Source organism: Antrostomus carolinensis, unplaced genomic scaffold (assembly GCF_000700745.2).
Source record: "Antrostomus carolinensis isolate BGI_N321 unplaced genomic scaffold, ASM70074v2 scaffold54843, whole genome shotgun sequence".
Taxonomy (NCBI): Eukaryota; Metazoa; Chordata; class Aves; order Caprimulgiformes; family Caprimulgidae; genus Antrostomus; species Antrostomus carolinensis.
In genome coordinates this window covers 1-14,050 of record NW_010306950.1, presented here as the reverse complement: position 1 = coordinate 14,050, position 14,050 = coordinate 1, and the positions used below count along the sequence as shown (strand labels likewise).

The 14,050-nt window shown below is 42.4% G+C and overlaps 1 protein-coding gene across 1 annotated transcript; it reads right to left on the bottom strand.

Annotated features, from left to right (window-relative positions):
• Nucleotides 1-3,049: 3,049 nt before the first annotated feature.
• On the bottom strand, nt 3,050-13,574 carry STRA8 (stimulated by retinoic acid 8; the record flags this gene model as incomplete). Its single annotated transcript, XM_010165259.2, has 7 exons — nt 3,050-3,161; nt 4,835-4,911; nt 6,172-6,454; nt 9,488-9,640; nt 10,041-10,125; nt 11,610-11,685; nt 13,377-13,574. Coding segments are annotated over 7 exons (984 nt in total), but the record flags the coding sequence as incomplete, so codon positions are not given.
• Nucleotides 13,575-14,050: the final 476 nt, after the last annotated feature.

Genomic DNA, 14,050 nt, shown 5'->3' with positions numbered 1-14,050 from the left:
ATTATATTTCATTAAGTTTCTCCCTGCCCAAACTCTCTCAAGAAATCAAAGTCTAAGAGATGAAAGTGTTCATGCCTGCAGTCCATCTAGTCCACCTTCTGCACTGAGGCAAGACTCTTCAGGGCAAGACTGCTTTTAAAAATAGGTGCTATTTAAAAAATGTTTAGCTTAAGGAGCACTAAATCCCACTTGCTTGTCAAGTGACTCATCTAAAATCCATAATTTTAAAAGAAAGTGTGCCTTTGAAGATGCAAAGGTGCTCAGTGCTATTTATAAAAAAAACACTTTTACTTAGATATTGTAAAACCTTTGGACGTCAATCTAAATTAATTCTTTACTGCCTCTGCTGCTAAGCATCTCTTATGATGTGATCTTAAGACAACAGCTCTTGAAAAATTACAAAATTGCATAACTAATCTCATGCTCAGAAATATTTCCCTACCATATGCTATGGAAGCATGTTCATGTTCTCAGTTTTGGGTCACTGTCCTTTAAAGAGCCTTCCCTTTCCTTGTCCACATGATTTCCTCCCTCCCCTTGTGTAAGTCTCAAGCATTTCATACCAGTGGGGTGCATGCCCTTGGCAGCCTTGAGAGCCAGGGCAGCAGCTCAAGAGGAGCTGCATTCAGTGGATCTGTGACTATGAAATGATGAACATACACAATCTGACAACAGTACTTCGTACCCGGACAGTTAACCAGAAACGGCGTCACACAGCACTGGCATGCAATGACCAGCAATAAAACCCGCCAGCTCATCAGCTCTGCAGATGGAAGGAAAGGAGAGCACAGGCTGCCTTTCCTGTTTCAGTCAGGTGCGCATTCCATGCCTCGCCTTGGTACCGTACCTGCTACCCACCTCCGTATCTTCTACAAGATGTGTGCACAGTGCACAGAGACACCACTTTATCCTTCGGATAATTTATCCCAGCAGTGCCCGAACACCCTGGCTCGTTTAGCACCAGCACAGGTAACTACATTAAGGGAAGGGGAATGGCCTGCAGGGGTTCAGTCATACACATAAGGTAAGCAGGAAGGCCTCCTTTCCCAGTCAAGTTGGCCCAATTTCTGGGGTAAGGTATGTAGCCTACGCTGAGCTCTCTGCTGCTGCCTGAGTTTCTGTGTTTCAAGCTAGCTGGAATGTCTCCTATCCCCACTCTGCAACCACTTCCATAACTGTGTCAATGTGTTTGCTTTCAGATGAAGCTGAACTTCTGCTCTCAAAACAAACAAAAAAAAATCTTGTCAGTCATTTATTTTTTTTGCCTCTGGGCTGGACTCTCTAGATGTGCTGTACTGCAGTTATCTAAACCAAAACAGATTGTGACCTTCACATTATCAGTACTCTCTAGTTTTTTTTTTTTTTCTTTTTTGAGCTCAAACTCCCTTTTTATTGTCTTATCACACACAACTCAAGGTTCCTGCATAAAAGAAGCGCGCACAGCCTTTTATTTCTTTTTGGATCCACAGAGCTCACTCAACTGCCAATTTGCAGTACTTCAGCTTCTTTTGCTGCCCATCTTTCTACCATTCCTATTCTCCTAGTCTTATTTCAAATGTCCCTCTTTAAAGCTTGAGAGAGACACTACCTCTTCTTAGACCACTTCATCCGGGTGCTGTGAGATGGACTTAGGCTCACATATAACAATGCAGCACCAAGCAGAAGGACAAAATGTGACCACCTAATGCTGCCAGGCATGACATTTACAAAAGAAATTTAAAACCCAAAAATACCATATCTTGCCTAAAGCTTTTCTTTATTTTCTAGGTGTGCTCAGTCCACTATCATTTACATAAACACAGGAAGAGCTCTGCTCTTGCAAGGAACATAGCTATTTACAGACCAAAGGACTGTGTAGATCAATGCCTGGTCTCTGACAAGGGCCAGGAGTGTATGTTTAGACAAAAAGTGAAAGAATCACGCATACAGTATGCTCTCTTCCACAATATATGCTCCCACATTATGGATGCCCCAGGATTTAAGTCTGGTAATTTGCATGTACAAGTATTTTTTAATATTTCATTTCATTCAATGTATCAAATCCACACCATTTAGGATCAAAGTTCTCTCATGGTACCCCTCAAGTGTTTTTTGTGGAAGAATCCTACTCTGGTAGCTCCTGTTTAATGCCTTTTGCTGTGCCTGCTGCCATTCTCTCCACCTCCTCCAGGGCCACTGTCTCCCTGAGATGGGGGGAACCAAATGGCACACAGCAGTATGATGTGATAGATTCAGCTAGTGGTGCAACACGAGTTTCTGCTTTGTCTTCTTTCCCAATTACCCCTCATCACAAACACTATCTCCTTCAAAGGAGCATCTGCTCAAGTAACAGAGACTGGGTGGAAGCCAGGCAAGAGAAAATAGCAGGACAGTGGCTACTGTGGAGGTACAATTGATGCTGAGCCCAAACAAGCATGCTCTTGCTGAGGGGTATCTCCCTTTTTGGTCCTCTACCTATGTGCAAGCTCTGAGCCATCTCCTTGGCAGGATGGCAAGAACGGAAGGAAGAACACTGCAAACACAACGATTTCTGTCTCAGCAAACCTGCAACAGTAGGCTGAGGTTAAGCAGCAGCTCAGCAGCTGTTTATCTAGAACATGAATACCCTACTCCTAAGGCCTGTCAGCAGAGGGCTCAGAGTAGGGAACCTGGCACCCAGACAAGCAGAAGGTGGTCCTACTGAGCTCAGAATGAAGCAGACTGGGCCATAATGGGGAACTGTGAAGTGGGCTGCACCTGCTTAGATGGGATCACTCACGCTTTTCCACAAGGAACTTTCATGCAAATGAAAAAAAAAAAATCCTCATGTCATTTGCCATTTTGAATAATATTCTAAGCAATGATAATGCCTCACGTTGTGCCTCTTACAGAGGCAATCCTACTGACCTTTTGGAAGGACACATCTGAAGTGATGAACACCAAGTTCTGTATGTTCTTATTTGTAATGATTCTGGACAATATGATCAGAAACACAGAAAACAGAGATTCCTTTCTGACAATGACAGAAATACATCGCTCCTTCTATAAGGAATCCTTTGGCAAAACTTACCTGGCAAAACTGTGTATTAGAAAAGAAGAGGCTTTTTAGGAAGTTGGTGATGTGCAGATAGAGCCTGTGGTGCCCCTCTGGATTTTCAGAAGTGCAGCTTGCAGATCCTGAACTGAAAATAGAACCAGATACTGTATTTAATTTCCTGTTCCCTCATTTCTCCTCCTACTTGCTTTCTCTCCTCCACATTTTACTTATAAATTTAAAAAGATTCAAATTATTTTCAAGATGATTCTGATATTAAAGACAATAGCCAAGCAAGACAGGGAGGAGTGGTAGTTAGGATATATTGTCGAACAAATGCAAGGAAGATAAGTAAAAACAGAGACCAGGAATATGAGAAACCAGTATCACAACAGAGAGATCCACTGATATATGACAGCTATAGTAACACTCTTTTGGGGGAAAGTATATGTCCATTATAACAGAGAACAACAATGGTTATTTGGTAGTATATTTTGTAGGGTTGTTCAGAAGAACAGCTTTTGTAAAGTTTTTGAGTGAATGCAGTAGCACGTGGTCATGAAATGACACATGAGCTATCACGTGCAGGTTTGTACTCAGGTAACAGGTAACTCTGGCAAAAAGCGAAAATATTCTTTGTGGACTTCACCTCTCTATTCTCCCTGGGACTCTGCAAAGTTCTGCTATCATGTCTCTGTCCAGAATTACACGGCACAGAGAGATAGGGAATGAAGGGAACAGGATAAACGTTGACTACTGAAATACTAATCTAATTTGGGACCTAAAACAGATTGCAAAAATGATGGCTGTACATTGCAGTATTAAGGAATACTTAAGCAAACAGTAACCGTCACCTAATATGTGTTATTTAATGGATACATATTTGTTAAGCTTTATTATGTATGCAAGTATATCTTGATCGACAGCCAAAACAACCTTATTTACATTCATTCTGTTCTGGAAGTGCAAGGTAGAGTGGTGGTGAAAGAGACAAGACAGATTCACACTAAAGAACCCTCTAAATATGGAAAAATAAGTAGAAAATCGGATTTTTAAGAAAAGCAGATTAAAAACACTATTTGCAAAGAGAACAATCCTAATGAAGACTAAGTAGCAAGAATGCATAAAAGATGAGTCATAATGTGATTTTCCTCTTGAGGAAAGCAACCCTTTTCTTTCTTTGGTCTACTGGGAAAAAATCAAAGCCAGTGCCAGCTTTGTATCTGGCATGTTCTCTTTTAGGTAACTCATCTGACCCGCAGAGGAAAGAGATGTTATTATTTAACAAGTCTTGTGTTTCTTGGAAGTTATTGTTCAGGTCAACCACATTTTAGCTTGATTGAATTGTGATTGAATTACTTGAAAAAGGTAAGGGAGACAATGTTAAAAAAAGATCATTTTTGTCTCATTAAATGAGAGCACAGTTTATGATTAGCTGACTTATACAGGGAATGCCTTATGGTCCTCATAGACCTGGTAAGTGAGAGAGAGAAAAGGAAAACATTACAAATATTGTAAATTGAAGTGATGGAAAGCTATGCAAAGTGCTGAAGAAAATCAGGACTCCAGCTATCCTGAAGTGACAGGATGCTCTTAATAAGTGATTCTTACTGATTCTGCTGTTAATGCCTATTAATCATTCCACTTTTGCACCTTAACAGACAGTATTATTGTGAGCACAATTGCTTGAGGCTGCTATTCTAACCATTTACTAAAAATTAGGCACAAAAAAGGAAGCTTTGCTCCACAGCAAATTTGCTGTGGAGTATTGACAGTGGGCTATTAACTAACTTTAGCAAAAGGGGTGAGTTTGTAATTTACCTCTGGCTAGACATTCCCTGAGTCTCACTTCTGGCAAGGAAACCAGCAGCAACGTCAAACGCATCTTCAAACATTACCTATCAGAGAAAACACTTCAGGTGTCAACATATCCAGTCACCTAAAAGTTTTACCTAGGGCATCATTTTTAATAATGAAATCTTTAAAAGCATGATATTACTTCTTTCCATTTAACAGGTATATTTATGGCTAGAATAAACCAAGAGGGTTTTGTGACGATAGGAATAACAAGGAATAACTATTTCATGACTAGGAACACAAGGTTAGTCCATTCTCCTAGGCGTGTGCTTCAATCGCTAGGAATTAAGACTTAACATTACACCTCCCAAAAAATTAGTAGTAAACATGAATTTTATCAGTGTTTTAGAGACTTGACTGTGGGCTGCTCCTTATGGCTAAAGATCTCAGCTGTACCAGCCAGTCTCCCCAAATCTGATTCCACTGTGCTATCTGGCTTACAAAGGAGTTTAGATGCTCCCTGTGACAGACTGATAAGCTCATTAGCTCACTCTGCCATAATGCAGTTCACACATTTTCTGTACCAGAAAGCACTGTATATGCAACATCCCCATGGCATTTCTGAAGAAGGTCAGCAATATGACTTGTGTCGTGTGACTCAAAAAGAACTTGTTAATGCAATTTACTTATATGCTAAAAGTGGACATCTGTCCCTCCCTTGCAGCTAATAAAATTACACATACGCCTTTGAACAGCTAGTTGCTTAAGTAATCTGTGCTCCAGGAATAGTTACAGAGTTGGCTGCTATTTCATCTCTTCTTAACAAGTGCTCTGGTCTGCTCAGTCACTGATTGTTGGCTCTGCAGAGGTGCATGGCCCAGGGAGTCATTAGCCCTGTACCACTGCAACTGGTCTACAAATACTGTCTTTTTGCTGCCAAGCGCTTTGACGAAGAAAAAAACCCACCCAACTCAAAACACAGCAGGCCTTGGCAAAGTGGCTATTCCTTCTGGATTTAGCTCATCTGTGCTCCTTGGAGTTTGCAGATCACAGTAACTGTGTAATTCTTGTTCTTGCTCCCTCCCTCTGGAGCAAGGTAGAGCAAATTTAACTGTTACTTAGCACAAAAACTCTACTGGTCAGTGGAGACTACCAGGATTACTACCACTGCACTCCTATAGCTTGCTGTGTATCTTACCAAGAGAGAATACAGTGCAGACATTTACTCAAAGACTGCTTATGGTCTCCGCTTATGCATTCAAGTGGTGTGTATGTTTCCAATTAAAAGCTGCAGAGCCAATTAGCAACTAAAGGCTTGGAGTTTCAGAGGCAGCAGATGATCTGTCTTACTAAGCACTTACTTCCTCTGGCGTGGAGACTGAGGAACCACTGGCTTCCACACTGTTACCTTGGCTGTCCCTCACACTACCTTCAGTGCACGCAGGCTCTTGGCAAGCAGCCTTAGGATCAATGAGGAGATCTCTTTGGTTACAGTACTGCAAGATGCTGTCTCTCCTTTCTTCAGAAAGCTCTTGCCAGAGGTGGGAAATAGCCGTGGAGACCTCAGGAAGAGGCGCCTCCTCAGTGCAAACAATTCCATGCTCTATCAGCAAGTCCACTGTGTGCTTATAAAAATACAGGTATCTGTAATGAAAGGCAAGGGAGCATCTCTTTAAAGCGGGCTATGAGACAGCCATCTACTGTAAATCAGCAGGAGACTGGGGACTAGCTCTGATTCATAACCACTTCACTGAATCCCCCCTCTGAGACTTCATACGGTTACTGAAGGTTGCCCAACACTGTTTGAAGATTTCAGCAACTCTGTTCTGCCAAGACTGCATCTGCAAAAGGCAAGCTCCCACCACAGCCTCAACAGAACTGCCTCACAACAGAAGCTCCAGGTGCTGCTGCAGGCCCTACTTGTTGCACAGGCAAACCTCATTCTGGCATTTAATAAATTTTGAGTTACTTGCCTTTGTATCCTGAGGCTTTTACAACGTAAGTCACTTTTTATACTTTCACTACCATTGCACTATACCTAAAGGCCTTGGCTGAGGTCATACCCTGATGTATTAGGTATTATACACGCAGATAGAAAGAGACTACCCCAGGCCTGGAGGCTCTGACTTAAAGAAGCATGGAAGCTCAGTTTCCTCCATTTTACATCTGAGGAGATGCATCCTTAAGACTGACTTCTATGGAGCCTGTAGAGAAACTGGCAATTGAAAGTAAGTGTAATTTCAACCTGGTGACTAAATCTCAGAACGAGCCTGCTTCTTCTGTTAGCACTGCGTGGCACAGTGAACCACGGATAATAATGTCTATTTTGGACAGCAGCACTGAAGGTTATTTTACATTTATTAAATGCTTAGAGCTTCTCAGATGAAAATAATAAGATCAAAAGAGTATAAAGCAAGAGTTCTATAAACAGCAGTCACTGTTACTAAGTTTGGGCTCAAAATGATTCTTTGGAAGACGTCCCAAATGAGCACATTTCCTGATTAACTGAACAGTATTGCATGAGAAAGTAACTCAAAAAAGTTCAGTCTTTTCTTTTATTTTTTATTTTTTAAAATTTTTTATTCCACCAAAACAATATTGAAAATCTTAAGATAATTCTGCATGCAAGCATAAATATGTTTAAACTCCAGTTTCTATACTCTGGAGTACTTTCCCACCATTGCTGGAGACAAAATACTGGAATGAGAATAACTGTTCTCAAATAAGGTATTGTGCTCACCAAGGATTCTGGATGTCTAGCTTCAAACAAAGGATCTGGAATTTCTCAAACAGAAGAATAAGAATCACCATTATACTGCTTTGCTAAAGAAATTAAGCTTGAAGCATGACTCAACTATTTCCTTCCCATCTGGAAGGAGACAAACACGTTTTGTATGGGACAGAGTACTGTGTAGTCCTACCATTGTAACTCCTGTTGCTGGACATGGAAAAAAAAAAAAATAGTCCGTTGAAGCTCAAAGCATTTCTGATGCTGGCCAACTAAGATGATGAGACAATCACCAAAAGGCAGTTATTTTATTTGCTGAAGAGTCCCTATTGTTTTATGCCTGTTATAAAATATAATCTTGAAAAGAATTAGCTATGAACCAACTGCAGATTGCCACAGACTGTAGGATAAGTGCCAGAGTCCACACAGTACAGGCCCTGCTCTACCTTGTCAGTGAAGAAAGGGAAAGTCAGGTGTTTACAGCTCTGTTGTGCTATCTTTGATGAAATAGAGCTTACATTCCCTAGAAAATCTTGATTCAGCACATTTCAAGGTCTTTTAAATGATGCCTTACTACAGCCACCTCTGATTCTCACAGGAGCAAAAGCAGGAACAGTAGCAGGAGGCTGGTGCCATCTGCTGGCACAGCTGCAGTGTCATTCTGAGGAAAAACAGTAATCCAAGGGAATTTTATAAATAAGCACCAGTTCAAAGCAAAAGAGAAGAAGGAACTGCATAAGTTTTTGTTTATGGTGTTGGTGCTGTGGAAGAGGATGCCAGCTGCAGCTGTGTGTTCTCCTGTACTGCATATTCTTAACTCTGGAATGGTTAGGGTGAAATTGGCTCTGCCTGATGGTACAGTATAGATTAGGCATCCATCTGTTTCTCAGATCTCAGCTAAATGATTTTTCCCTTTAGAAAAGCATCCATGATGTCTAAGTACCTTCTAGTGCTGTCTGACAGCAAGGAGAAGAATGTGATGAATAATGTGCTCAGTCTTAAGATATCAATAACTTTGAAAGGAACAGTAATTTTATCATTACAACTCCAGATTAAAATACATGAACCACTGACATGAGAACAGTGGTCTTTGAATTTAGGTTCCCCTCCTCCCACCTGTGTTGCATACCTTTTGAGGAGTGCTTTCTGCTATCTTCCAGACCACTGCTGCTCTTCAGCCTGCAGGCCGAGGACTACATGATCTTCCCTTGTTGCATCCAGCCTTACCCTGCTCTGATCCCACAAAAAAGTACTCCGAGTTGTGAGCAGCTAAGGGTCTGTTTCTGGAAAGGGCAACCGTGCTCAAGCTCCTCATAACAATGCCATTAAGAGGCGGGATGAACATCACTGTTGGGGAAAGTATCTGCCTACCTCTGGTTCCTGCACCTCCTCAGAACACATACAGCTAGACTCTTGAGAATTTAATCTGATGCAGCAATTCCTACATTCTTAAAATCTATCCCCATTGCAGGGATGCAAGTTGATAGAGAGAGGTAGTGATACCACAAACACACAGGGAGAGGCACCTGCATAAATAATTCTGGATGAATAACCTCCTATTCCACCTAAGCTTGCCTGTTAAAGTGCTATTGTTAGCAGGTATGTTGTATCTTACTCTGCAAGCCATTTTGGACAGTGGTAAAGCATGGCCACACAGTGACTGACACACTTGAAAGAAATTTTTTTCTCTTTCTTGAGGATGGGTGGAAAATCCTTAAGGACTTTCGAAGGCCTAGAGGGCTGGGGGCTGCTATGATGCTGGGACTCCCTTCACATGCAAGTCAAAGGTTAAGGGACTTGGGAGGTGCTCAGCTTCATTACTAGCAGGGCCAAAGTTGCTGGCACAAGGCTTCTGCAAGGCAGATGCAGGCTCCAGCAGGGCTGCATGAACAGCAGTGACTGGATGCACGGTGTTAATGCAAACAAATCTAAAAACTAAAGACATCTACCGTTCAAATTCCACCAGATCCGGGGATGAAGTGTCTGGAGACTGGATAAATTCTGGCTTCCCGACTTTGTCCATTGTTTGTTTTTCACATTCTTGAATCAAACACCAGACAGCAGAGTCACTCTCGCTCACAGCTTCTGAGGGTGATGCAGTGCTGCAAAGAACACACAGGGAAAAAAGCCACATGAACCACTTCTTAACTGGATTAATAAGGGCCTTCTCATGGTCACTCCAGAGTCCAGGGCCATTCTTCCCAAGCTAGCTTTCTCCTCCTTCTTTTGCTTTGCAGGCAAATTAGAAGTCCTTGGTGGAGATGAGCTACACAAAAGGAAAGGAAATATAAGCACCGACTGGAAATGAGACCAACAACATGCCTAAAGTGTTTGTGCACTGTATGGGATTGCAGGGGTTCAGGTGAAATCTCTTCATCTCTCCCTCACAATGAAAGGCCTCTGCTTGGAAATTCAGTAACAATGACAAAGAGGTTCAGAGATGCTAGGATGGAAGCAAGTGCAAAGTATTATCATCTTTCCATGATCAGTATAAGCCCTTACCTGTAATTGCTGAAGTACCTCTTGACATATTCCTCCCTGACTTCCTCCAAGCTGGACAGGTTACCATCCTCCAGACTGAAGGACTCTGTTGTCAGCAGAAAGGTTACTGTCATATCAGTGTCACTTTCGGCTTCCCTCTCACCCTCAGCCACAAACAAACAGAGTAATTTCAACAACTGGTCCTTCACAAGCTGGAGCTTTGCATTAGGTAAAAATGATGTGAAAGGAGACACCTCTGCCTCTCCTACAAGGTAACTAGCAATACTGGGAGTTTACGATCATTGAGGAACTTGGAATCAATGCCTTCTTCCTAACGTCAGTCTGACAGAACTGATGGTGAAAACAACCCGCAAATCAAAGTCCAGGCAAGCACTAGTCAATACAGTATCTTGTGATTGCCATATAAGGAGCAAATTGCATGTAAAACCCCCGAGAACCAACCCATGATTCACAGGCAGTATGAATTGTACATATATGCAAGTAAATACAAGGAAAAGTTTACCTCCAAAATCTCCTCAACCAGCCTCACTGCTTGTGATACCTTCAATTTTGCTGTGTTGAACTATTCTTTCTACCTATGACTGACTTTTATGGGTTACCCAAGGATGTGGGTTCAGAGGAGATTGCTCATTTTAAGGACTGTGACTTTTAATTGATGCGAATTATTGGAGGTGCAAGTTGTATGAATAGCACTGTTTTTTTTCTAGCTGATAGTAATTTGGGTACTTGAAGTGACATAAAACTATGTCCAAAGTCTCTATCTCATCAGCTCCCAGTCCTGCTTGCTGCCACTGGAGGCAGTGGCCACCATCGGTGACCAGAAGGCATGCTGGCGAGGGCGTGAAGCCCCGCAGCAGAAGCTGCCTCAACTGCTGAGGGCACACGCTAGGCAGGCGTGACCCATGGTGCTGCAGGCAGGAACAGAGGAGGGCATGAAGATGACCTGACAAGCTGAAAGAAAACAAAACCCCAGCACCTCTCTTACCTGTTTCTATCCAAGTGGATTCTTAACTAGAGGCTTTCATTTCCTATATCTGAAAATCCTCAACAGCTTCTCTGTCCTCCTTCACCTCACGCCAGAGCCTGCTGTTGTGAAGTTTAAGCTCTGGTTGTGCTTGACTCGCACTGCTAGGTGCTTGTGACAGCTGTGACTTGCACTGCGCCACATCGCTGCGGCTGGCAGGAGCAGGCTGGGAGCCCAAGCATGCAGCCTCGGGACCCATGCCAGCCCCACACCTGCTGGGGGTGAATTGGCAGCAGGGTGACACAGACACTCGGCCTGAACTGCCTGGTGGCCTGGGACTTTTAGCAGGAATTACTTGTTTCCTTCCTTCACCTGGACTAGGATGGGGAGGAGGCAGGAAGGACTGAGAGTCAGAGGGGGATTTCTGAGGTGCAGTGCATAGTGGGTTGATAAGACCTTTTGCTATCCCTTGCTTATTGCTAAGCTAAAGCCACAGTTGTCTCTAGTGCTTTAATGGGCTCAGCTGTGTACCTGTCTCTATGTAACAAATAAATAAAAAACAAGTCCAGGCACTCTGTCCAAGGCAAATACTTGCATACAGTTACCTTTCATCTTCAGCAAAGAACCCAAGGTTTGCTCCAGCTTCTGGATAGATTTCTTAGCCTTACGCAAAACCTGATACTAAACATAAGAAGAAATCAAAACTGATTGCTCTCTGCTCTGACTAGATTCATGTTTTAACATGCCTTGGTTGTTTTCTTCACTTTTCCTTCATTTTGACCTCAGTTATCTTGATGTCTCTGTGAAAACAACTGCGTTGTTTCACCTGCTACCCCTATCCATATGAATACAGGAAAGAACTAATACCAGAGCAAACTTACATATAGAATATAAATATTTGTGTATATATTATGCAATACATACACATAACACGCAGTCACATAGACATTTGCTACTTAACTCTGATCTTCTTTCATCAGCAGCTGGTCTTGTTTGGATTGTTCTCTTGGAGCATGTCCAGAAATACCACACTGTGAAATATTGTTGGATGTCTACCAACTTTACACATAAGACTTCACTAATAATTTTCCATGAGAATTTTGCTAGAAGCCTTTGCCATGTTCTGCTCTCAGCTACTCTGATGTAAACTGGAGTAACTTCACTGCTGCACACCATTCCTCTATCATTTATAGCAAGCATAACTTAGAACATATGGCCAGTGCATTTAAACATATATCTCTCAAAAACATTTCAAGATTTATGTGATAGGTGAGACCATCCACAGTCACCTTAGACAGGACGTCTACCTTGCAGAGCTTTCAGACTGGACATTTTAGCCAGACACGAAGCGCTAGCATTATGAATGAACTTCTGTATTTAGGCTCTTGAAGATACTGAACTTCCTTGGCCCCCAAAAGTTACACAAGGGGCACACGATACTATGCAAAAGCAATTTTGAGAATTGGTATGTGAAGATAGTCCCCTTAGACTAAACAAAACAAGTACCTACTTAGTCTTGGCTTCTGAGATCATGGTGACTTCAGCTTAACTTGCATCTTTTTCAGAACATGGCAAACTAAACTCTTACCTCAAACTGCATGGGAGGTAAGGGGCTCAGCAGGCAGAAGCCAGATAGCAGTATTTTGCATGTTCAGAGCCTCAAAACCACAAGGACAATTCCCATCCTAAACAGTCATTACCCTCTCCATTTTACGAACTGGAAAACTGAAAGTAATCAATCTGACTAAATCAACCAGTGCCAGAGTTGAGGATAAAACGACTCTTGATGTTTATTCCTCTGCCTTGAGCATGGTAATATCCATCTTTTCAGTAGCAATTTGAGTCAGTTTCATCTTTATAAACAATTTTGTTTTGACTGAATAGTTTCTAAGTTTAGTAGAGACCAGGAAACAGTAGTGGTGGCTTTTTTCCCTGACTTATTTTTCCAGAGTGTCTTGAATAAAGAGTGGACCTCATCAGGCTGAATGAATTACTCCCTCTCCTATGACTTCTGTCCCTAAACGCACTATTCTGATTTCATAGCAAAATGCTGTGAAATCAAGATAACTTCATCATGGGATTCCTTGGTTTGTTTCCAAAACACTATAAAGAAGCCTCAAAGCTACAAAGAAGCTGCAAAAACCCCATAAGAAAATTGCAGATAAGGCACTTGATAAACCCATGACTGAGCGACTACTAAGTGAACAATTTGCTTATGCTAAGTTGTCAGCTTTGAAGTAAAATAAATCCAGGAAAGCTGCACACAGTGAAATTACACACACTGGCACCCGTAAAGATACAGCAGTTATAATAAACCTGACACATACTCATGTGTAACAGCAATGCATAGAGAAATAGTTACTGCTCCGCACCTTTGAGGGCGAGTGGCCTAACTGGGATAAAACAGCTTCCCGCAAGATGATGAAGAGTCTCGCCAGCGTAGCCCGGTTGCGTGCCTGTGACAAGCGCCGTTTTGCCACGTGGGGTTCTACCTCTTGCAGGTGTATCAGGGGACTGGGACTCACTCTGGCATGTGGCTTGCTACGTGTTCTAGCTGTCTCCATCAAAAGCTGCAATGCAACATTTATTTAAACTGAATAAATATGTAAGTGGAAAAAAAAAAAGTTACAGCCTGTGTAGCGGACAGACAAAAAAGGAGAGTTCAGGGTGACTGACAAGGGCGTTCCAACTCATTTTTCCATGGGAAATCAAGGAGTTTGAGACATTCTTTTTGCTTCAGGGATGCCACCTATAAGTACTGACTAAAACCTACTATACCACTAACGATAAACTGTGCGGCATGAAACACTGCCGAGACAAGCCTCCCACCTTCTGCACCCTTCCCTGCAATGATCTGGTGCTTGACACCCACTGGCTGTCCAGGGCTTGGCTTCACAAAGCGCCAAGACTCCTCGGCTCCCACTGATGTCACTAAAAGACAGGCTTCTTCACACCAGCGCTGGCTTTTCCCCCAGTTAACGGTGACATCGGAGCAGGCAACGTTACCAGGTGCGCACGTGTCAGACGGCCTGATCCACGCCCAGCG